Source organism: Dipodomys merriami, unplaced genomic scaffold, assembly GCF_024711535.1.
Source record: "Dipodomys merriami isolate MVZ:Mamm:240054 unplaced genomic scaffold, mDipMer1.0.p SCAF_2, whole genome shotgun sequence".
Taxonomy (NCBI): Eukaryota; Metazoa; Chordata; class Mammalia; order Rodentia; family Heteromyidae; genus Dipodomys; species Dipodomys merriami.
Genome location: NW_027203381.1, coordinates 65,474,827 through 65,501,058, shown reverse-complemented (window position 1 = coordinate 65,501,058; position 26,232 = coordinate 65,474,827). Strand labels below are relative to the sequence as shown.

General features: G+C 40.1%; 1 protein-coding gene across 3 annotated transcripts in view; it reads left to right on the top strand.

The window, feature by feature from the left end:
- Positions 1–26,232, top strand: part of Fgf12 (fibroblast growth factor 12) — a 539,269-nt gene that overhangs the window by 282,490 nt on the left and 230,547 nt on the right. The window contains exon 1 of one of the 3 annotated variants that reach the window (XM_070029835.1): positions 1,885–3,245. The exons of the other annotated variants lie outside the window; for them this stretch is intronic. Within the exon in view, the coding sequence (XP_069885936.1) occupies positions 3,047–3,245 (199 nt within the window). The 5' untranslated portion in view covers positions 1,885–3,046. Of the gene's footprint in view, positions 1–1,884; positions 3,246–26,232 lie in introns of those variants that run through there. 3 annotated transcript variants of the gene reach the window in all.

Sequence of the window (26,232 nt, the reverse complement as noted above, 5' to 3'; positions counted from 1 at the left end):
CAAGTATCCAAGGAGAGACTTGTGAGAGGTGAAGAGAAATGGAAAAGAAATTGTAAATACAGCTAATAGCCACACCCACACCTCAACAGGAATCCAAGGTGATTGCTCCTCTCACATTTCCAGTTTTTCATGCTGCATTTTTTTTAACGTGAATGACTGCTGTGTTCCTCTAACATCAGCTGTCACCCCAATTCTTCTGGAGACAAGATTGCATTCCAAGCTGGTTGTTGACTGCCCTTGCTCAGGTCACTTCTCAGCCCACCTCTATGGCAGCCTTAGTGAACTTGCTAATTTTGTCTTTCTTTTTAAGGATCTGAGTCTGGGTTGTAGCTTCCAGAAGGAACCAAGGCATTCAGGTTCCAAGGTGGCTGAAACACTTTTCGTTGTTCCCAAAATGAGCTGAAGGTGAGGTCCAACACGAGAGAGCAAGAGACCAGGGCCACTTTCTCAACTGACCACTTCCTTCCTTCCTAAACAGAGGATGCAGCAGGCTCTTGCATATTGGAGACTGGGCTGAGTGCCTTCTGTCAGCACCCTCAGCCTGAACCCCTTTCTTTCTGTGCGCACCAGGGTTCTTCAAGCCTCTGGTGGATGTTTTGCTGTTGGGGGAAAAAACTGGACACAACAGACCCAAGCTGCAGTTCCCTTGCTCTGCCTCTGAGATTTCCTCATCCAAACCTCAATCACGTAGGATTGCGTAGAGAGGAGAAAAGGGGAGAGACAGAAGACAGAGATGGGGGTGAAGCCAGGGAGAGAGGGAGGAGAAGGGAGTCAGGGAAGAGAAGGCGCGGGGGACTGGGACCCCCAGTGCGCTCCTCTCCCTTTCCAACGCCTGGGAGCTGGACCCCAGCTCAGTCCCACCTGAGTGCTCTCCAGCTGGAGGAGCTGTCCCTGTCCCACCCGCTGTCTCGGTGGCTGTGGCCTCTGCTTGGAGTTTCCTGCGGAGCCAAGCCTTCCATCCGAGAGAGCTGGCTGGCAGCCGGAGCAGCTCGGCGCGCCCTGAGCCTCTGCTCATGAATGGGACTCCGCCCTGAGCGCCCCCTCCCGGGCCTGGGGAGGAGGCAACCGGGCGGCTGGGGGGGGGGGGGAGGAGGGGGAAGAGGGGGTGCCCCGCAAACCAGCGGCTCCGAGCGGCCACCCGCGCAGCAAGTTGGGCGAGTTGGCCGCGGTTGGCACCTGCCTCCTGACCCGGGTCTCTGGAGTCTGGGTTCAGCAGCCGAGGCCCAGGAAACGCGCTCCGCCACCTCCTGCCGGCGCCCGGGGCGGCCTAGGACTCCCCCTTCTCCCTCCTTCCCCCCCACAAACCCCCGCCCCACCTGCCCGCTGGGCGCCAGACCATGGTGGGCAGCTCCGATCTGGAGCCGCAGCCACCGCGAGCCGCCGACGTCGCCCGCAGCCAGCTCCCCGCCCCACCCGGGCAGACGCGCGGGGGTTCGCTGCGCGCCGGTCACTTCCTTCCTGGGCTGGGATGGGCGGCGCGGGACTGAGTGATGGGCCTGGCGTCGGGAGGGTCATCCCCTTCTGACCTGTGCTGCCTGTGAGCTGCCCACTGCCGGGGCGCGCGAGTCTGGGGCGGGAAGGGGAGGGATAGGGGGATGGTGGGGTGGGGAGACCCGGGCAGCGCGGCGATGACCCTGATCCCCAGCCCGCCAGGGCGCCCCCTCTTTCCCTCCCTCTTTCCTTCCCTTCCTCCTCCCCTCCCTCGCTCCCTCTGAGGCTGTGCGGAGACCGGCTCGGTGCGGCGGCCCCGGGAGGACCACGGCGGGGAGCTCCAGTTAAAAGCGTGTGGGTGCTGGAGAGGACCCCCCCCCTTTCACCGGCATCGCGGCCTTTTTGTTTTTGAGGAGGGGGTGGGGTGGGGTGGGGTGGGGGGGCTAATTTAAACGACTGAGTCATTCCAGATTTAGGATTCCCTAAATAATCACCAACTGTGCCCGTCTCGTGCCAGAAAGGCAAGCGGAAAAGAACGCGAGCGCCCGCTCTTGGGACCCCCGCGGATCGCCGCCTCTCGCGGGTTTCTCCCGGGGGTGGCTTGGCCCTCGAGGATCTCCCTGCGTCCCTCCCTCCCACCTTCCCTCCCTCCTTCCCTCCCTCCTTCCCTCCCTCCTTCCCTCTCCCCCCCCCCTTGCCTCCCGCTCTCTTTGCAGTGCTGCCGGAACAGAGTCGCCCTCCAGCAGCTGGAAACAGCTGCCCCGCGCCCCTACCCAGACTCTAGCTACCCGCTTCCCACTTTGCGCCTCTCGGAATCCCAGAACTCGGGCGGCGGGGCCCCCGGAGAGCCGCAGCCGGAGCGATGCATTCCGTAGACCTCACCCAGCCGGGACGGACCTCCTAAAAAAATCTCCAGACCTGCGGGCCGCAGGGAGTTCAATTGCTGCCTTCCTCTCCGGCTCTCTGGCGGTTGGTGGCTCGTTTTCTAAAGGAACGTGTTTTTTGGTTTTGGTTTTGGTTTTTCCTCCTCCACTTTTTAGCATTTTCTTTCTTTCTTTTTTTTTTTTTTTTTAAACCGAGACCACTCTCAAGTCGCCTGGGGCCAGACTCTGCTTTGTAAACGCGTTTTTTCTATGTATGTAGTGTAGATTTACTTCGGACCACCTTACCACGCTTGCTCCTATCCAACGGGAGCACGGCTGGTTGTTTTGGACATCCTCTTCCCTCTTCCACTTGGTACCTCGATCGCGCGCTGTGACCAAACTCCCCACTGCCCCTTTGGACGTGGATCGCCTTGGGGTGCAAGTTTGGGGTGCCAAGGACTACTTCGCAGGAAGGCCTGAGACCGCCCCGCCCCCTCCCTTCCCCCCGGCCGCCAGCGGCTGGGCAAGTTTACATCTGGATTTTCACACATTGTGATTGTCACTGCCCAGACTCTGATTAACCTTGTGGGAGCCAGGTTTTCGATACTGAAGCCTCCTCCAATACTAGCACTGCCTGCCCGCGTCTGCCCTTTTCCCTCTCGGCCCCCCGAGGTCCCGCCCTCGCCCCAGCGGCGGAGCGCGATCTCTAGGGCGCAGTGGAGCCTGGGGCCTGGGGCTCGCGCTGAGCAGCTATGGCTGCGGCGATAGCCAGTTCCTTGATCCGGCAGAAGCGGCAGGCAAGGGAGTCCAACAGCGACCGTGTGTCGGCCTCCAAGCGCCGCTCCAGCCCCAGCAAAGACGGGCGCTCCCTGTGCGAGAGGCACGTCCTCGGGGTGTTCAGCAAGGTGCGCTTCTGCAGCGGCCGCAAGAGGCCCGTGAGGCGGAGACCAGGTCAGTAGAAGCCCCAGACAGTGGGCTCCCCAGAGGCCAGCACCTCTTCTCTCCATTTCTCAAAGCGGCTGGGGACTGCTCATGGACAGGAACCAGGAGCCCTTTCTCACATTCAGGCCCATCTTCTTCCCTAATTTCCACACACCCTTTCCAAACAACCACCTTCTAGCAGTTAGTTAACAGCCTCTTGTCCCATATTCAGGAGGACACTTTCTGCTCTGACTAGTTTCACAGTTTGTCTAGACAAGAGTCATTTGTACAGATGTACGCAGTCCCAAATGCCTGTGTAGTTCTTAAAGGGAGTCATCATCTCATCTATCCATCCATCTATCCATCCATCCATCCATCCATTCATCCATCCATCCATCCATCCATCCATCCATCCATCCATTGATGCATACATTGATTGTGTCATACTTTCCTGTCTCTATTCTGTCCATCCATCTACCTATAGGATACTGTCTACCGAGGATCCAAGAATGAGTCAAGTCCTTTCCTATAGCTCTCATAACAACACAAGTTAGATAGACACCAGATAAGTGTAAATTTATCCTCAGTTTCAAACTATTCCTCTAGCAACACATGGCATTGGAGTTTCCAAACAATCGAGTCATTTTCTAACATGCTTATTGTATTTTCCACTTGCATAGTCCTTCTGTTCCCATTCTTTTCCAACCTCTTTGATAGTACCCATGGACTCTGCTTACAAACTTTTCTGTCTGTGCACACTCACACTGGTGAGACATTAAGCAAACAATATACATCTACAGTTTGGGCCTTAAAGAATTTAAAGAAAACTTTAGGTGGGGCAGAGATTTGCATGCCCAAACCTTTCTCAACCAGAGTCTCTTCTATCTTCCTAAACTCAAATGGTTGCTTTAAGGGAAATTGGGTACCTAAGGTGTCCATATGGATTTAGTAGTGTCCCAGCTTGAGAGAATGAAAGCAAATTCCCAAGATCTGTGTTTCTCAGAAAGCAGTGATTCCTGAGATGTGCCTGAAACATGGATTGCCATTTGCAGACATTCTACCTTGAGTGTGGACAAGAGGAAAGAATAGACTAGCTGGACAGGGAAACTGCTTTGTGATCAGCTAAACTAGTTTTACCTTTTTCTGATGTTGGCTTCCAGGAATGAAGTGTCTAGGCTGGTCTCAAGTATTGTGAAAATTAGCAATTCGGGATTAAAACTTGCAAGAAAATCATGTTTTATTTCCCATTGCTTCTTCATTACATTGCTCACTTTATTAGTGGGCTCATTTTTAAATTTTGTGATGACAATAAAGTAGTACGTTGTAGGAGTAAACAAAAATAATTATGATTCCCCAAGGCAGGAACTACTAACACTTTGTTATTCTACAGCCAATTAACATAACCTGTGCCTTTTATAATGTGAAGATTTATACAAACACTGAGTTACCTCTGCACAGTAACAGTGAAACAATTCACAGTAGATGACAACAAAATCTTTTAATTTGGTGTACAGAGTTTATTTGGGAGCTTTCCTTTAGGGCTTATGAAGTCTATAAGAACTTAGAGGTTCTGAACTCAGTGCAATACTTACTATGTCAGAAATATGTTGTTGTACTCCAGTTTGGATAATTATATGATATTTTTGAGCTGATCTTACTTAGATTCCTCAGTTGAAAACAAGGTAATAAGAATGATAAGTACATTATATTTGTGAACAGATGAGGTAAACTTACTTGATTTTTGTTGAAGTTGATTTCCAAATAAGCAGTTTGCATGGCTTAATTTTGCACGGGGGTGGATGGCAGGACTGTGTGGCTTGCTTTTTCCTGTCCTTAGTATGGTCTTAGAACACAGGGAATCTCTGAGATTGGTGTTTTCTTCAGTATATATTTAATCAGCTTCTCTTTTTCCTTCATCTACTTAGTGTTCATCTGGGTCAGGAGGATCCCGAGTGTGACTTCTTTAGCTAAGGTGTCACAGTAACAATTTCTCTGAGAGACAGAAGGGATTGTTAAGGCATGCCCAGCTCAAGGACAACATGAATGTATTTTTATTCCCAGGACTTCAGAAGAATGGGAATATGGGGTATGGAAAAAATTGGGGGGGGAGATGATAGTGTGCCAATTATCATTATTAACAAAGCCAAATAATTACTCTGATTTGCTGTCAACAACTATGATTCAGAACATGGGATGAACCTATTTATAGAGAGGTAGCACCTTCTATGTCTCAATTTCATGAGCAATTCTTTTGTGGTTTGGAAGGAAGTTGCTAAACATCAACAAGTAAAACTTTGAGAACAACTGTGTTACAGCCATTTAATAGCTGAATTATTCTTGAAACCACCATCTCTTCTGAGCTAAACCTTAGTGAATGAATGACTACAAACTGACTCACAAGTGGTTCAAGTGGTAAAATGGAATAAGCTACCATGATAAAGAGTTTCCACTGAGTTTTTGCCATTGAGACCCACATCCCACTGGTCAGACTGTCCAGAGGGACTCAGCTGAAGCTGTGAGGCTAAACCGAGTGATTAAGGGGCAAGCAGTGTGTTTGATCTCAGGGCTGACACAGTGAATGCTTCTCAAGCTTTTTTCTTAGCTCACTAAGTTCTAATATGTAGCATGTTGAAACTTCACCAACACAGCAAAGATTTATCATGGTATTGGGCTCAGATCTCCAAACCACGTAAGTCCACAATGAAAACATGGGATTTGGTGAGGAAAGCCTTCCTGGCATGTGGTTCTAGGGCCATACCTGATTAGATGATTTGTGCATCCATTCCTGGAACACCATGTGAGGGTTCATGCTGGGATTGTGCAGCACATCCTCACCTGTATCCGTGAGAAATCATAGAATCTCAGTCAGTGTCTGAATTTACACAGTAGATTATGCCAAACGTAGGCCTAAGTAAATTAAATTCAGTTGATTTGTTCCCACTCTTCATCGCCCTCTGCAATATGATAAAGAAAACAAGGGAAGTGGGAAGATCAAGACCTCTGATAAGAATGGGGATAATTTTGTGCTTGTGTTTCTAAGCATTGGCATAGGTGTTCCTAGTATCATTATCAATATTATTTATAATTAGAATGGAGATCCTGTAGTTTTGAGGAAGTAACTTGTAGTAGAGAGAGGATGCTAAGAAAGGCAATTGAAGTTCAAAGTAACAACTGTAGCTAGCAAGCTTTCTAGAAGTGAATCCTCTAGTGAACTCCTACAGTTACATTGAGTTACATTCTTTGGAAGCAAGTGGAATGTAGCTCTTCAGAAATGGAATGTTGGAAACATTGGAATTCCCAGGCACTACTGTACTTTCTCCACAACTGGGATTATAAGGTGTGACACCATGTCCAGCCATTGGTTCAGTTGGAGTCTCTTGAACTTTTATGTCAGGGCTGGCCTAGGACTTCAATTTTCTGATCTCCACCTTCCCAGTAGCTAGTCTTAATGGCTTAAGATACTGTGCTTCAGCTTGTTGGATCACTTTCTGATAATTCTGATCAACATTTAACTAATTCTTTATGCATGAAATACCTGTATGAGCCAACCTTGTTAGAGTATTTCCTTAAATGTTGATGTCACTTAATTTTGAGTTTTAGAATACCTGCATGAACTCCATGGTTTGTTTATACTCAAATTGTTTTGAAGAGAAGCACATGTGCAATGACTTACTCCACAAGGATTTCTGTTTTAACTCACAACTTACTGCAGGCAATGGGCAGTATTTATGATCAAGAAGCACCATGTCTCATGCCTATACTCTTAGCTACTCAGCACGTTGATACCTGGAAGATCACAGTTCAAAACCAATGTGGGAAGAAAAGTCCCAGAAAATCCTTCCTTAATATAATCAGCCAAAAGCAGAGCCTGGCTTGGTTTGAGTGGTAAAGTAGCAACTGTGTGCATGTAAACCTGGAAAGTGGGAAGCCCCTGAGTTCAAGCCCTGCTACCGGAAAAAGTAAACAATGTTAAACAAAAAATGTACTCATTACCTTATGTATATTACTGTAACCACCTCTGTACATCACCTTGACAAGACAATTTAAAAAAATCCATGTGGAACAGAATATAGAGATTTTCAAATTACCTGTAAGTAGTGGTATAAAGGGAAGGGGTTTCAATTAAACATGTCAACTTACGAGTGCAATGTCACTTCTTCCATTATTCTCCCCCCATCTCTCTTAAACCTACCTATTCTTTCAAGTTTCATGTATGCACAATGAATATTCTGACTGTATTTGCCCATCTTCCTCTCTATTTGTTTGCTCTCACCTCCCCTTGAGTCCTACTCTCCTCTGACAAAACTTCATCCTGGTATTCATTCTGTTAAACTGTAAGTTAGTTGTTAGAATCTTCCCCTATGTATACCAGAATCTTTTTAGTGTTTGAGTGGCTATTCTCTTAAAAGTTATCCAATATCATTTTCCCTATTTCCAGTGAGAGCCTTGCTAGAAAATGTAGACTTAGGTGATTCTAGATCTGTGTATTTGAAGTAAGTTTTGTGTTCTTGTTGTTTTTCTATAAAATTTTGTTTCTTCCTTTAAACCAAAACCATCAGACAAAAATCACTATAAACTAGAAACTCATTAAATATTCTTCATGGTTTAAGTACTATGTTTTATGTGTCCTTCTCTTTTTAAAAAGGCTTACTATCTTTATTTTGTAAAGACAAAGATCATCTGTTTACAAAAACTAAAATACACAAGATAAATCAGTGAACTGACTGTAACTGTAATAATTCTTGTCAATTTTCATTTGTCTTTTTTTGAGTCTTTGTTCTGCTGCCACAAAGTTATAGCTATTTATGTTTCAGTATCCTTCTGATGTGTTATGGTAAGGTATATGGAATGTAACAGCATAGTCATTCAACATTTTCCTGTCAGACCTCTTCCTTCACACAGAAGAAATCACATGTCATCAAAAGTATAATATTCTATAAGAAAAATGACAGCAAAGGTGAAGAATACTTAATCATGTGATCAATAGACTCTAAATGATGCTGTTTCCCATAAATTAAAATACTTTTGGTAACTGTATAGATCAAAAATAAATTTGACTGACAGGGGCTATATTGTATTTATAGCTAGTCCTTTGATTGTATTTTCTCTCTTAAAAGTATGACTCATGTCTGAAATAGGAAGTCAGCCTAATCAAACACTAAACCACAAGCTTTCTCTTCATAATCTCACCCTAGGATTTAAGCTAATATTTTGTATTTTTATCCTATTTTTTCTATTGCTGTGTGTTCGCATCGACAAATTATATTTCTATTGGAAGAACACTTAAAATAGCAGGAACTCTGTGATCTGTACATTTCTTTAATTCTGTAGAGATCTCATCAAGCCATAAGTCAGGATTAAGTCCCTAATGTTTTAATGAAGTTGATATTCTTGAACAAAATTAGAAAAAAACATTCTATAGGAAATGAGGTAGTTTCTGTATTTGAGAAAGCGGCAGGGATATTTTTGGAAGAGCTCTTTAGAAACTAAAATTTGGTTTCATGACACTGGAACTAAGAAATGTCCTGGGGCCAGGAGAAAGCCCTGGGCATATAGCACCACATTGATCCTTCTTGGTGAGCTATTTATTCACAGACACTAGATTTGGTTTGGGAATCTTGTTAATATAATTGCTGGTTTTTGTGTGTGTGCCTATTAGTTAAGTGCTTCATTACAGTATATATTTTCTACTTACTTGTCCCCCCCAAAATTATTTGGGATTTTTTTGAAGACACAGGGAGCATATTTTGACTATAGGACTGTGGGATTTACAGAGTTTCTTCATAAAATTTGCCTCTTTTAGTTGTTATAGTGATTTACTACAGAAGTTAATTTCATCTTAGAACTGAGAAAAAGTAGCCCTCATAGTATCTTGTTTAAGCTGTCTGTCACAAGGCTTCAGTTTGCACATTGCAGATTGTCTTTATATTCTACCACATTGAACTAAGATTCACTGACTTGTAATAATTGTCATTTGAAGTTGGAAATCTATTGTTGAGAGTAATCTCATGAAGAGGTCAAGAAATGGTTTGATTTTATGTGCTTTTCTGGCTTGATATGTTATCAGGGGTGGAGGGGGAGCCCTAGAGGAGGGTTGAGAAATAAATACAGATACTCATGTCTGTCATGTGTGGGGGCCCAGGCCCCTGGCAAGGGCATACTGTGTCTGCTAGGAGCTTCAGGGATTAAGGGAGTCTACTTGGGACATCTCTAATCACTCTGGGACTCTTGGACTCAAAGGGGAAGACTTTCTTGACTCTAAACATAAACAGTTGCTTCAAAAGTTTCTCAGCTGTTTTTGAAAACAGAGGTGAATACCAAATTTAGTAGAGCCCTGTAGAAATTGGTTGGTCTTTTTGTATTTGTTTTCCCCTCAAAATTACCTTTTACAGGGCAGGGTAGTAGAAGAATTACATATTGTGGACTTAGAAGTGCAATTTGAATTTGAATTCTGGATATAGTATTTGTACAATGCTAGGCATTTCTTAATCCCTGTGAGCCTCTGTCTGTTGATTTGTAAAATGAAGCTATTCTCTTAGTATTTGGTCTGGAAATGTCTCTCTGATGAAGAATTGTTTAGGCTAAGCTCTGAAGAATGAGGCCTTTAAAGAGGGATGGACAGACATTCAAGAGACATGAATTTGAAATCCATGTATTGGGAAAAATTGGGTGAAATTGTGGAGGGCCTTGAAAATCCAAAGAAACATTTTGTGTTTTAATCCAGGATTCAAAGAAGGTCAGTAGTAGGAAGTCATATAAAGTGCTGTGCATTTTAGAATGGCCATTTTGGCTTTGGAGAAGAAAATAGCAAAGGAGGCGGACTAGAAGCAAAAGCACAGGGAGGAAGTAGGACATGTGTTGGGTCCAGCAGTTGTCAAAATGTGATGCACAGTTCTAGAACACCTTACTCACCTCTCCGTAAGAGCACAAGGTCATGATGCTTTTTTAAAAAAGATTTCACAATACCACCAATTATTTGCCTACATGCACTCATTGTGTCTTGATTGTTGAGTTTCCCAGAGACTGATAAATCTGCCATTATTTGTTTCCCTTTCCCTTTAACCATGTTTCTAGGTGAGGTCCAGTTATATAATTTATAAATCATCACGGACTACAATATATGGCAGGAAATGGAATGCAGGGGCAGCTTTGAGGATCTAGTTGCCTTCTGTTAAGCCAGACATTAGAGAGATGTGCAACCATATTTGTACACTAACCTTTCCGCTAGATATTTTGGGGAAATAGCTAATATTTAAAATGCTACTCATGTTAACATCAAATGGGTTTGTTGTTGTTTTTAATAAACAAATAATTGACTTTGTGTTGTCATTTTGATATACTGCACATGATGAGAGCCTATAAAGATATTACAAAGAAGTTATTTGGGATTCTCACAAATTTCTAGACATCTGAAAAACATCTTGAGATCAAGAAGTTTGAGAAATGAAGGTCTAGGCTGTATTTAATGTGGTTAAAACATGAGGTGGTGGTGGCCTTCTTATATATGAAAAGATGGGGTAGAGGTAGATTGTAGATTAAGAAGTAATGGTACAGAGATAATTTATCTTCACTATGTAAGAATGACCTGTGCGTTTGCTGGGGTGAGGGAATGCTGGGGGTGAAGGGAGGGGATAGAGCACTGTTGATATGGGTCAGACAATATGAATGTCATACTAAAAGAATACTATGGGATGGAAGGGTTAGGAACTGAATAGTATTTATTGTTCAATTGTTTAATGCTGAAGATTCATAATACCCATCTGTGTAAGGCTAACTAGTTATTTCTTGAATTCACAAAGGAATGCTTTTAGAATACTCATCCTTCTCATCAACTGAGTCCTACTATTTTGCAATGACAATCATACAATTAAATATTGTGTTTGGCAGATACAAATATTAAAGAGAGAATATATATGTATATATGTGTGTATATATATATATATATATATATATATGTAGAGAGAGAGAGAGAGAGAAAGAGAGGGAGAGAGAGAGGGAGAGAGAGAGGGAGAGAGAAACAACAGCCTTTTCTGTTCTGAATATTCATGTTTTCTTTTTTAAGTTCAGAAATTGTTTGGCTTTTCTAAGTGAGTTTGGACTGCCTTCATTGGTCTTTGCATAGGCAAATGATTTAAAAAAGACAATAATCTGTAAAAGTTTACTTATTTGTCTATTATTTTAGTTATTTGATTACCTTGTGGTACTTTTATATCACCTATGGTCCCTGCTTCTAATCTCTCAATTGGAAGTTAAGAATAGAAGGTCTTTTCTTAATGGTGTTTCAGGGGTCATTAGAATACCAAGACCCAAGACCAAACTCATCTTCCTGAAGAGAATGGTTTTAGACTGGATTGCATGGGTTGATCAGGTCACAAAATATTAAGCTTTAGGGTTCATATCAGCCATCCAGTGCTTCTAATTGTTAGTTGCAAAATGAAATCAACTGGGATTTTTAAAAATGTACTAATGCCACACATACCCAGAAAGTGTGCTTACTGTGTCCACCTTGAGCCCAGTTTCATCCCTTGTTTTGTAGTGTTTGTTTTTAACCCTTTCCCTGATTCTAACATACAGTCGAGGCTGAGCACTAACTCTTCCTTTCAAACTGTTCAATTTCGTGGTCTTAAAACCAAAAGTAATTACTTTAAAAACCTCCAGATGCCTTTAAAACACATTTTTGGTGCTTAGAAGTTGTGGATAATAGTTTTAATTGAATTGAAGGCTTAGTGCATTCAAATAGCTATAACAAAATGGTGACTTAAACAACAGACTCATATTTTGCCTTTCTAGTGCCTGGGAGGACATGGTGTCTGGAAGGACCTGGTTCTGGCTAACAAAGGACAGGCAATCTTCTTACTGTTTTCTCACTTGGCAATAGGGGCAGTGGAGTTCTCTGGGGCCTCTTTATGAAGGCACCATTCCCATTCATGAGAGCTCTGCCATCACAACCTAATCACCTCCCAAGAGCCTCACCCTCCTTAGTACCATCGCCTTGGGGGTAATGATTTCACCATGAGAAGAGCAGCACAAATATTTGCTCTGTAGCATCTTCCTTCTATGTGTTGTTAAATATTCAGTGGCATTCCCAGACACAGCTAGATCCCATGTGTATATGCATACTTTGTCTAACTGATGAAAATGTGAATTTCTACCGGCAGGACCTGTGTTGTGGTCAACACTATACTCTCTGCCTGGCACATCACCTGAATCACTACAGTTCTCCAATTGCTGTTAAACTGTGACCAAATAGAGCAAGACACAGAGGAAGGGATGTTCTTAAGTTAGTGTCTCTATTTCCCACATAGGCATATAGAAGATCTGCAAGTAGAGAACTTCCGATCTCACAGGACTAGTTAGAATTAGATTTTAGACATGAATTTAGGCTGGTTTTCCTTCATCAAGTCTACTAGCTTGCTGTCCAGTTTGGAAATGGATGCCATTTTCATTTTTTGTCTTTTTATAAAAAGAAAGGTATCTAAAGATCTTGTCAGTTTAAAAAGATCTTGCCATTAACTATCACCTGCCACTGCAAGAGTGAAAAATGTGAAATATGAGTCCACTTCTTGCTTTTCACTTATTTTCCTAGTGTGATGCTTTATATACTCCTAAATGCACTTCTATAATTACCTGTAGTGTGTCAATAGAGGTACCTTCCTCTAAAATATCAATCTTCCCTGTTTCTTCTAGGATTAAGAATTAAATCCAATGTATTTGGATCATTTTAGATTTTTTAAAGCTAAGGTCAGAAAAGGATTGAAATGAAGTGTGAAAAAGATTCATAAGGGGACATATGTGCGCTTATATAAGTTTTTATAAAGAGCAATAATTGATGAAAATTTCCAGTAAAGACTTGTTGTTGCTTTAGTAGCTTAAGTGTTGTTTTTAACTTCAGAAGCTCAATAAACAACCAGATCACCTCTACAGTGCCTTCAAAGGAGAGTATCCTACCCAAATAGTGAGGAAGAAGGGACAACATTTAAATTAAGTGCCAAACACAGAGGTGAATCGGCAGTGATTCCATTTCCACTCAAATGTCTGTAGTTTCCCTATTCACTGAATATCTGTTCCCTCTGTAGCATTACAGTTCTTGTTTTGTTTTATGAGTGCTGGTTCTAGAGCTTAAATTAAGTCTCTGTTCTTACTTTTGCTTAAGGATGGAGCTCTATCACTTGAGCCACATCTCCATTTTTGGCTTTTTGCTCATTAATTGGCAAGAATGTCTTACTAAATTTCCTGCCTAGACTAACTTCAAATCATGATTGTCAGATATGGGTTCTCTGAGCAGCTAAGATTATTGGTGTGAGCCACCAGCACCCAATGGTATTACGTTTTCAAAAGGACAGCAGCTCCAAATCACCTAATCAGGCTGACGTGGAGTTTATTTCTGTCTGACCAATTAACAAAAAGTGAGGAAAAATAAAAGAGACCCTCCATTGGTAAGGAAATCTGACTTAACGACGTGGACTGAGTGTGCTGTGGTCATGTTTGTTTTTTAAAATTGTTGTTGCTTTTTTTCTTTAAGATAGGACTATGCCAGATTATTTTTTCACCCGTGTGTGGCCATCAGGAGATGGTAAATTGGTATTTGAGGTGTTGGTGCAGTTGCTCAGAATTCTAGGCAATTAAGTCACATTGCTAGAAGCCCAGACACCTTCTGTAGTTGTTTCTATGGGTCTGGCCCTTTGGAAAAGGAAAGGACAAATTGAGAGGGTTCCTGTTTGTCTCCCTGCCTAACTTGTCCTTCAGGAAGGGAACTGGCAGCTTTGTGGCTGGGCCGCCTCCACATCTGCAGCTTGGTTTCCCTTGGGTCTACCTGTGAGTTCTGGGGAGCAGCATGCTTCATACATCTGGTTTCATTATTTGAATCCAGGCAAATATCTGAAATTTTGATGAAAAATGCTGGTTGGAATTGGCATTCTGGGAAGAACTTGTGTCTCAAGACACTGTATATCCTGCCCTGGATGATGAATATCTGTGACTTTATTCTTGGGAGCTGCACCCAGTAGTACAGTGGGATCTCATTGGAAAACATCAGTGCTCATTGACTCCTCATACCTATCTTGTGCGAGAGGGAATTGAGGCTCATAGTAAATGGACATTAGGTACTCATATTCATACTCAGCTGTAAAAGGTGAAGCATAGACTCATAGTCACTGATTTCCTTCTTGCTACACCATTGCTGCCTCCTTGTAACATGTTGCCAAGTACTGATAGAAGATCTATCTAATGGTTCTTCATTAATATAAATGTAGGTAGCTGCTCTTATATAATTGTAGTTAAGTTATATTGCCAGCCACTTAATGAGTTTCTGTATGTCATGTGCTTGTGAATGAGATATAGAACTAATGAGAAGGTCCCTGTCCTTTTCCTACAAGTGAACACATAATTAAGATTTGTTAACTCTGGCCAAATTTATATTTCTGGATTCCAAGTTGTAGTTTTGCTCTGTCCTTTTCTCTCCTAATGTCTATCTTTCAAGGAAAATAATTCCTTCTTTAGAAAAGTAGCCACAGTTATGTGGCTAAATAAGATTTTCTTGCATAAACAAGATTTGTTTTTCACTCTTTTCCAAACATTGCTTTAATCAGTGCCAATCTTCTGGATACTCATTGAACTTTTACTGTATCTATTTCAGTTCCTCTAGTTTATGGGGTCTTTTAGTTTTTCTCTTTCTATAAGGAATACCATTAACCTCCACACCTTTCTTTCACATAGAGACTATTATTTACCCATACTGCTGCAATCCTGCTCAACTCCTATCTTTTCTTACAAGTCCCCTCAGATTCCCACAAGTAGAACGATTTTCCTACCCCAGGTTTTCCTGCAGACATGCAGCTCAGTCTGATTTATAATTACTGTATTAATATCCATTTTTCTGTTCTAGCCTAGAGTGTGAATTCCTGGATAGCAAAGGCTCTGTCATTTCCATGGTTTCCACATAGTAGGTGATCAGAAATTAATTCCTTTGATGATTCATATGCTTGTGGCTACTAGTACTTGTCAAACCTTTAGGTATTTTATGCACAAATATGAAAATTGTGAACAAGAACTGAACCAGTATTTGACTCATACTAATTTATTTTTTCTAATGTTAAAATATCAAATATCATTAACTGGTTGTCATTAGATACTTAGCTACTAGATGCATATTGAGGATTACATATCTTCTTTTCTCTTTCCTTTATCATTCAAAACTGACACTAAATGATATGCTTATTACAGAATTTATGTTTTATAGTGTACACATAGTCTAAAATCATTAATGTAGCGAATAGCTATCTGCATTTCCTAACATAGGACATCCTTTCTTTCTTCTTTCTTCCTTAACCTAACACTTAATTTCTAGCTGTTTCATTCTTTACATTCTCTACCTGGGATCATCACACCTTTTTTTTCATAGTGGTTTTAATATCCAAGTAGGATGAGGACAGTCTCTATGGCCATGCAAAAAGAAGGAGCATCTTTATAGTAACTTACCTATTTACCCTTGAAACCAGGGGAAGGGGGTTTGCATGGCCAATCTGGAAGAGATCCTGTTGCTGTTTTGACTGGTTTTATTTTCTTAAGGTTGTGTTAATGAGGAATGACCTCTGTTATTGATTTTCAATTTAGTCATGCCTGGTCCTTACATTTGCAGTTGAGACCAACAAGTCATTTTAGTGTTTCATACCCTTGGGAGAATGTATTTACTCCAGTCTCTCTTTCCCTGTGAAGCTCTAAGTGGTGGGGAATACAGTATTGATTGGATCTAATGAAAAAGCTTCTTTCTGTCAACACTTTACTTCCTCATTGGCTTGCTTCTCTTCTCTTACTTTAAAGCTATCGATAGTAGCATTAAGTAATTCTGTGTATGCTACATCCTCTTGGTTTGAAGCATAGCCCTTTGCAAAAAAAAAAAAAAAGAATAAAAGACATTCAATTCAGGCTAAGGTAACATGGTATCATAAAACCAACATAGAACCAAGAGTCAAAGTCTTTAAAACCTTGGGGAAGGAAGTCCTCCATCTTCTCTGGCTAGTTCCTGCATTTTCAGAGGTTACTATATGAAGTAGCTTTATTATTAATACTATTATTATTATTTTTTAATTATTATCTTGCTGGTTCTGGGGCTTGAAATCAGGGCCTGGGCTCTGTCCCTGAGCTTTTTTGCTCAAGCCAAATGCTCTACCAGTTGAGCCACATCTTCTTTTCTAGGTTTTTGGTGGTTAATTGGATATAAGAGTTTCAGGACTTTCCTGCTTTTGGAACTTGATCCTCAGGTCTCCACCTCCTGAGTAAAGTATGATTATAGATGTGAGTGTGGATAGCTTTATTAGGGTGTTTTTGTTTGTTTGTTTTCAGTCGGTCATGGGGCCTGAACTCTGGGCCTGGGAGCTGTTCCTCAGCTCTTCAGCTCAAGGCTTGCACTCTACCATTTGAGCCCCAGCGCCACTTCTGGCTTTTTTGTGTATGTGGTGCTGAGGAATGGAACCTAGGGCCTCATGCATGTAAGGCAAAAGCGCTCTACCACTGAACCAATTTCCTAGCCTTGCTTTATGAGTTTTTGAAACATTTTTCTGATGTTAATATTCTTCAGTAGATCACGATATACCTCAAATATAAGAAAACAGTCAACTAATAAATTGGCATGAAATTTTTATAGATTTGACATGCATATTAAATCGAATACAAAAAATAAGTAGTACATTTTAACTGTGCTTTTTATGTTCTGTTATTGTTTAGACTTATTAATATACTTAAATATTCATTAATTATATTTTACATTTTACTTGTATTATTTTAGTTTCTAGAATTTTTTTCAAGCACCCAAGATAGACTTGTTACATAAATTTGTACTGCAGCACTGGAAGGATTTAATAAAGCAGGTTTTGGAAAAGGCACCTATTTATTTCTTTATTAATATCTCAACAAGAAGATAGCAATAGAAAAGTTGAGAAGGAAACACATAATATTGAGTGAAAGTTGAAGATTTATATCTGGATAAGCTATTGTGGAATGTCATATTTCAAGACGACTTTAAATTAGACAATACAAGTGTGGTAAAGTAGAGGATGCCCTATGGTCCTAAAGAAGTAAGGAAAGCTTGAGTTATTGACATGCTTGATTTCCAAGGCCTTAAGATCTACCTTTTAGCTATATTTTCCATTAGCTCTTCAGATGAGGAAGGAGGAAATTAGCTTTACTGGATGTTAGGCTTGACATTCTCTTACAATCATATCTTAAATTATGGACAGTTGGCAAAATTTAATTGTACTCAGTGGTAATACTACAATATTTAGAAAGGAAGTTAATGATAAAAATATCGCCTAACATGGCATTTTAGTATTTCTGTGAATTTCACTTATGAATGTTACCTATAGCTTCTGCCCTGTAGGTATCATTGGCATTTGAACTTTTTCTTTAGTTGTTTTTTTTTTTTTCGTTTTGTTATCAGTACAGTTTGATTACAGCAGACATTTGAATGGTAAATTATGTTACTTCATCAAAATTGAGCTTAGCTTGCTTCCTAATTTGAAGTCTAGCACAAGCATATTTTAACCATGCCATGAAATGGACTATTAAATATTTGAGAGTGTCATAACACAATGATATCCATGTGACTTTGTGATCAAACATGAAGAATCTTTAGAGGAAAAATTTGCAGCCCCCTACGAGAATATTTCGGCCTTTGTAGATCTGTACTAAATATAAGTGAATGTTGGATTCAACGAAGTCATTGTCTAGTTTACTGTTTGGTGAGATCCTGGAAGTCTTGTATATGGGAGGTGATTATTAGTCTGTTTTATGTTAATGACTAAGCTAAGCACATCACTTGACAGGTAGCCATCACATAAAATATATTTGTTGAGTGAATAATCATACCAATGACCTTACAAAGGTTAATCAAATATATACTATTACTTCTGATGGGAAGGTCACTCAACAATATTCTTGAGTAGAATTTAAAAAGGGATGGGAAGGGGAAACAAAGGAGGAGACAACAATGCTTGATAAGAAATGTACTCATTACCTTGCCCATGTAATTGTAACCCCTCTGTATGGTATTTTCACAATAAAAAATTAAAAAAAAAAAGAAAAAGTAAACTCTGCACCATTAATGCTGTACTTGTAATTTCAGGGATAAAGGAGACTTTAAAGATTATATAACGTATTTGATATTCACACTGTGTCTTACATTTTCAACTATTTGACAAATATCTACCATTCATTCATTATCTAGTACCAAAGAATTGGTTGTCAGAGAAGAAAACAGGTCTTTCTGCTGAGGAGAAGAGGCTTAGTAGAGCTACAAAATGGCAAGAATTTCATATGTAGTCTAGGTTTTTTTATTTGGACAGATTATCAGGAGCTTACTATCTCCAATGGCAAATTGATGTATATTTCGCCAACCCTGATTATTTCATCTCTTAGTAACATCTTAATTTAATTTAAATCTTTTATGGAAAACAGAAATGAAAGGAAAAGCCCACCTTTTGTTATTCCCTTCTTATTTAATGGCTTTTTTTTTTAGATGGTGGTGTTAGGCAGGTGCTCTTAACACTGAAGCAATTTTCCCAGGCCAGTTTTGTTTTGTTTTGTTTTGTTTTTCCTTTCAAAGAAGTTCTTGTGCTTTTTGCCCAGGGCCAGCCTTGGACTGTGATCCTCCCACTTTTACCTTCTACTAAGCTCAAATCACAGGTATGAACTACCATGGTCAAATTTCTTGAATGAGATGGGAGTTTCACTAACTTTGTGCTTCTGCTGGCCTTACACCATGGATCCTCCAAATCTCTACTTCCTGAGTATATAGGATTACAGGCATGAGTTATTGCTCCCAGCCAGCAGATTCTCAAATGAAAATGCCTTTTATACACCAGAGGGGATCTTGTGAAAATACAGACTCTGATTCAATGTGTCTGGAATAATCTTGGGATGGTCTCCCAGGGATTTCCCATGCATCTAATGGTCTAGTAACAACACAGTGAATGGCAAGGTGATGTTATACAGCGTCATTCTTGTCTCATCACCTCCATTCTAAGTTTTCCCTAGTTTTTCCTTCCATCATATGGTTCTAAGCTCATTGATGGATGCTGTACAGCTGATGTAGGGAGAGCTTAACAAACTTGGGAGAAGAAAGAGATATACTGTAGCTAAGAGATTTATATTTCCTGATTTACTTTCTAGTCTGAAAAGAAGGACACTAATATTTTCATATCTTAAGTCTGGAGCAAAATTAATTAAGATGAATTATCTATGTGTTTGAAATTGCCTTGCATGCTGACCATCCTGAATGCCTACATGGGTAGAAATTCCAATTTATTCATATTTGTACAGAGGGAATCTAGCATAACAATTTCTATTGGATCTGATAAACCAGAGTCAATATCCACAGTCTAGATCAGGATTTTAGAATTTCTATGAGGTGTTTTTGGGGATTGCTTTATCCCTCTGCACTGTAATATTTGGCTAGCTGTCCTTGCAACTACTGTGTATAATGTGTTTGGAGAAAAGAGCTTTATAATTTCACAGTAGGGATTTTATTATTTTCTAATGTCAGCCAGACTCTTAGGATTTTCATAAGAGGTTTTTGCCTGCATTCTAAATTAAATTTCCCATTGGCGTAGACCTCATCTGGATTGTTTCTGGCATTTTCGCAGGTAGATTTCCCAGTGTGTGGGCTCTCTGAATGAAGGCCTTGTTGTTTTAAGGGTTCTGAGCATATGGTTGTTTAGGATTTCACCCTCAAAGTCAGTGTACTCATGCAAAGAAGGGATCGTCATTTTGCTAATTCCCAAATGGTAGCTCTGCTTGTGCCAACCCCTATTCATTCATCAGACCCACTTCCTGAGAGACATCCCTTACCTTCTTCCACTTACTCTGTCAATCTTGTGTCATAATGCTTGTACCACTGTATTCAAACTATAATTGAAGATACAGGCTTGAAACCATTTCTTATGTTTTTGATTTTGTTGACAGCTGGCTCCATGAGAGCTAGTCCATCTTTGTGAACACAATATTTGCCCAATAACAGTTAAATAGGAACATGCTGGTTGCTTGTCTTTTCTTTTCCCTCCTCATTTCACTGCTTTTATTTTTACTGGAATAAGCTCATCTTTACTGATTTAATCTATCTGCTATATTTCTGTCCCACTCATTGGCATTGAAGCTTCTCATCCAAACCTAACTTCATGCTAGATAACTTTTTGGAGATGTTCCACTAGTAACTCAAACGCAACTTACTACATTCTGAAATTGTTATCTTCTTCCTGATTCCAATCAGCGCCATACCTTGAGGTTCCTTATATAAGTGATTGACACGACTAGGGACACCTTCTAAACACTTAGCAAATACTGGACTTTTATTAGCATTAACCTATCTGCCATCTTGAGAATTCCACTTACTTTTGACTTTTGACTCTATCTTGTTTTTTTCACCCTTGTATATAGTCTCTGGGTTCTCCTGTCCTTGAAAGTTCTGCCTTTTATATATATAATATATATACATATACATATTATATATAATATCTACATATTATATCTGATATAAATAGTAAAGATACTGTACAAAGGGGTTACAGTTACATGAGCAAGGTAATGAGTCCATTTCCTATTGAGCATTGTTACCCACTCCTTTGTTCTTCCCCTACCATCCCTTTCCTCTCCACCTCCCCAACTCCCCCGAAAGTTGTAAAGTTCGTTTTCAACATAGTGCTTTGTACATCTCATGTTACGATGGGTCATCTTGTATCCTTATTTCAGCATTTTGTTATTTCCCTTCCCCTCCCCAAATTAGAAAAATGTACACACTATGCCTCAATTAAAAGAATGACATTGCCCCATTTGTTAGGAATGGAAAGATTTGGAGAAAATTATATTAAGTCAAGTAAGCCAGGCCCAAAGAAACATAGGTCCCATGGTTTCCCTTATCTGCAATAACTAGTATACATGTAGGACAAGCAGAAAAGGTAAAAAGCTATGCACATATGACCATATAAGATGATGCTAAGCAAAATGAACCCCAAGATAGGGACACAAGAGGTTTTATCTTTCTTGCTGCTATTTTTTTAATGTACTTATTTTTTTAAAATTATTTTATTGTGAAAATACTGTACAGAGGGGTTACAATTACATGGGCAAGATCATGAGTACATTTCGTATCAAGCTTTTAATGTACTTATAATGTACTATGTGATTTTTTTGTTTCTTTTGTATGTTCTTCTCTCATGGTATAACCCCTGTTTTCACTGCATTTGATGTTGGTGCCTTGCATCTTGTATATACATTTTTTCCATTTTCTTTATCTGTTTACATGTGTGTTTATCTACAACCTGCACATTCTGAATAGAACCCTTAGGTGAAGCCTTACAAGGGGAGAAGAATTTCCATAGGCAGTAAAGGTGGGTGGTACGCACTTGGAAAAAAAAAATCAATGAAGGGAGATTTGTGGGTATATGTCCAAGCATACTTTCCATTAGTATGTAGTCAAAGAATACAGTTAACATGTGTTATAATAAGGAAGTAAAACTTTTGAATATTTGCATGTCTCTCATAAACTTGAAAGTGAATGGCTTTGAATAATCCTGTAGACAAACCCTTTCTTGAGATGTTGGGATTATCTATCATAGGGCTTTTCTTGATTTAAATGAAATGTTTTAAAATGGAAACAAATCTTTTATCATGACATTTAAGCACAGGAAGTTCAGTTGACTACTCAGACACTGTGCATGATGAGCTTAATTGGATCTAATATTTATTCCAACGTGGTCCTTGGGTTCTATCAGCTAGCCTAATTGCAGCTTGAACCTGACATCTCTGATTTATAACCATTTATAGAAATTCTGAATTTTGTAAAATGTGTTTTATGTGTGAAAATGTCCACTTAACATCAAATAAATATTTGGAATTTATTTTAGTTAGAATTTTTTTAAAAGCAGAATTGACCATGGTAGGTATCATATAGCTTGTAATCCTAGCTACTCAGGAGGTTGAGACGTGAAAATTGCAGTTCAAAGCTATCCCAGACAGGAAAGTCCATGAGACTTCTCTCTCCTATTAACCATCCAAAAGCTGGAAATGGTATAACACTAGCCTTGACCACAAAAGCTCGGTGACTGTCCCCATGTCCAGAGTTCAAGCCCCACGACCAGTTCTCCCTCCTCAAAAAATTGAATTAATAAGGACCACATCTGCCAAAATAAAATATCTTCATATTTCTTTAAACCCCAAAAGAAAACAACATAGAATATAATCCAATTTCTGTAATTTTACAGTTTTAAATAAAACAAAATGCAAATCTTAATGGCTTCCAATACAAACTCATTCCCTTTCACTGATTCAGATTGTCTTCATTGCTGCTTCTTTTCATAACATAATTTATGTGTTTTCAGTTATGTTAAATAATTGAGTCACTACAGTCAAACTCGGAAGTTATAACATTTTGGTCTCGTTATTCTATTCAAGTAACTATCATGATTTATTGAAAGTATGAGGACATTAATAGTAGAGATTATTTAATCAGACCTGGTCTTCTGAATTAGTTGACTAATAAGTAATAGTCATTCTCTGAATCTAAAAATAAGACTTCCTTGGATGTCTAAAAATCTGATTGGATAATTTGATAAACTTTAGGTTCATTCAGACTTTAAAATTCTTAGCTTCTGAGTAGCTCTTAACTGGTCATAAAGTTGTCACATCAATTTTATGAAACTACGAAAGGGCCAACTATGAGGTGTCATTCAAGTTCTTCCTCCGAGAAATCATTATAAAATATTAACCAGCTCCTCTGCAGGGTTCCCCCATAGGCAGACCTGCCGGGGCACGTTATGATTCACTGATAATAATGGGATCTGATTAGGATCCTAGAATTTGCACTGCAGAGATGAATATTTCCCTGCTCTCTTTTGCAAGCACAATGCAGATCCTGCCAGCAATTCTCCATTTTCGCATTCATTGTTACTTATATTGTTATTCATTGAGAAATGCAGAGGAAGGATAAAGGAACACCAGCCAGGTTAGTGTCAACTTTACAAAAGGTTTGACACTTTTAACATTAAAGAATGTAAATGCATCAGCCTTATGCCTTGAACACTGTCGCGTTCTCAGTGAACTGCACTTTCCATTTTGACTCTAATGCCAAGGTTCTTCAGACCATCCGCGGTTGTCTTTCTTCGTTACTTCTTAACTGAGAAAGTCATGGTTTTATTCCCACACATACTAAATGGGCCATTCCAATTTGTTCATTAGATATTTCAGCTTCTCTGCTCCTTGCATGTATATAGAAAAAAACCCAGTAGAAATTGTAAAAATTAAGAAAATTTCTCTAATGATGATAGAGAAATTTAATAATGATAGTTTAAGAAACTGCTTTTTTTTTTCTTCCTGGAACTGTTACTCAGGTCTGTCCCTTAGGGGTTTTTGTTGTTGTTTTATTTTTTGTGTTTATATTTTGCTCAAAGCTAGTGCTCTACCACTTGAACTGTATCTTTGGCTTGTGGTGATTAATTGGAGATAAGCGTTTCATAGACTTTACTGCCGCAACTGTCTTTGAACTGTGATCTTCAGCTCTCGTTTTGCAGCCTCTTGAGTAGCTAGGATTAGAGGTATAAGCCACCAGCATCCAGACATTACTATTGTTCTAGATTCCAGTTGGGTGAGAGAATTTTTTATCTTCAATAAATTTAAGGGGTGAGAAAAGTAATTTTTGATGTAATTTGCATTCCATTTTGGAAGGTGAGGTTTATTAAGCATGGTGTTCTTGAGTTATAAATCAGTCAGGATTTATAACAGACGAAGTCTGTGTAGGGAAAATCAAACAATGAAATGAGACTTAAACAGTAATTTCTGGAAACCATATTTAAGATATACCGCCAAGCTACACATCAGCTTGCCTATCATGTGTCTGCATACATGCTCAAGTGCATTTGTTCACTAACCAAAACATGTGTTAGTGAGCTAGCCAAAAGAAAAGGCGAAATCCATAGCATGTATGTTTAACTTAAGTGTGGAATTAGCTCTAGAGGGAGAAAGAGATGATTATGTCGCTTTCTAGGTGTGTGTCATTTACTTCTCATGGAGTCATCCCCTATTGAAAGCTTATTATGTTCTAGAACTTGTAATGCTTTTTCACCTTTCTGAGCTTCAGTTTACTTAAAGTCGTTTAACAAGAATACTTATGACTCCTTTATTTCATAGCCAGGACTTTTCTTTGGTCTTCTACAAGATAGACCTTTGGAAACTTCCATAGACCTTGGAGTCGAGAGTTACAGTAGGCATGCACAGGTTTTCCCATTCTGTACAACATGTGGATTTCCGAAACCTCAGCCTTCTTGGCCCAGATGTCACTGAGTCTAGACCTGTGTGGGCCTCTGTCTTGTCTGTATACCTAAGGACATTGTATTGCAGGGGGTGTTGCTTTGGGCTTGAAAGGTCACCAAGACTCTGCTGGAGGTGTAGCTGCCTAAGCTTGTGGACATAACAGCTTCTGAGTCCAGTGACCTCTCATTAGGGTCTCAGCAGTCTGGTTTGCTGGAGCCCAGGGTGGGAGGAGAAGAGCTCTGAACTATAAGCTGTGACGCTTTCTCTGGTTGCTGCCTTGTTCATTGAAAGTCTCTGAGAGGACCCCCCCCCAAATGTGTTTGATTTACTCAACAGTTAATTGTGTTTGATTGATCAATTTAAATATTAGATATATGCTATATAGGCTCTCCCACACCCTACATACTATAAATCTTAGGTATGGTTTTGTATCCTATGTAACTTAAAACTGTATCACATGGAAAAAGTAAAATAAACAAGTAAAGTATGATTTAAAGTGGAGAAAATCTACATAAAATTTCAATCATAATATAAATATAAATACTAACAGAAGGTACTGTGTGGCAGTGCGGTGCTTGGTACTTCCTGTGAAACCTTAGATCCTCATGTTCGGAACACTGACGGTGCTCATCATGAAACCTGGCAAGCTGTTCCTTAACTTCATCTTTTCACTTGCTTTTCCACTGGATCTGTCTGTCTATGTATGTGTGTGTGTCTGTCTATCTATCTATCTATCTATCTATCTGTCTGTCTGTCTGTCTGTCTGTCTGTCTGTCTGTCTGTCTGTCTGTCTGTCTGTCTGTCTGTCTATCTATCTATCTATCTATCTATCTATCTATCTATCTATCTATCTATCTAGTACTATTCTTACAAATGAGAGTATAGTAAAAACAGAGAAGGTAAGTGACTCAGCCCCAGGGGAATGAAACAGAGTTATGAAATGAGTTAAGTTCAGAGGCCTTTTCGGCCTTTTTGTGGGGCCTTTGGGAAATAGAGGTGACTGACCGTCTGAGATGTAGTGCATTGGTGCTCTGCTCACGTTGAGGGGTCATCCTGTGCAGGATCATGTGCAAATGGCACACTCCTGCAGCTTGGCAGCGGGAAACCCAAGGTGGTTCAGTCAAAGAGCCATTCTGAGACCATATTCAGTGTAGTCTGAGAGGATTTTTCCCTCTCTCTCTTTAAGAATCCTCACATATGCATTGGAACTCTTGAGTGCGAAGTACTTGCTATAAAGAGGAGCCGCCACATTTGGGAGCTCCTCAACACTTCTGCCTCTGAATAAGCAAATTGACATCTGTTCTATCCTCCTTTCCTTCTGTTTCAATGGAGATGGTGTTTTCTTCAGCAGAGACCTGTCGCCTGTGTTCTAAATCTCATTATTTCCGGGCTGCGTGGTGAAGAAGCATCACTCTTGACCTCTGTCCCATGGAATCTTGCAATTTCATATGATTTCATCTTTATAAAATACCCAACAACCTTCCTATAGCCCTTGGTTCCTTTTCAAGATAGAAAGGGAGCCTACCTCTTTTCTTGTTGAGGTTGGGCCTTTTAATAAAGCCTCTGTATTTACTGTCAAACACTTCTTCACCTTCTACTCCTACTTCATCTCTTTCTAAACTGGCACCTGCATCTGAGCAAAACTGCTCTTTTCATCATTACTTATGACTTCCAATTTACTAAGCCTAGTAGATATTTTGTTGTTGTTGTTGTTTTTGAGTCA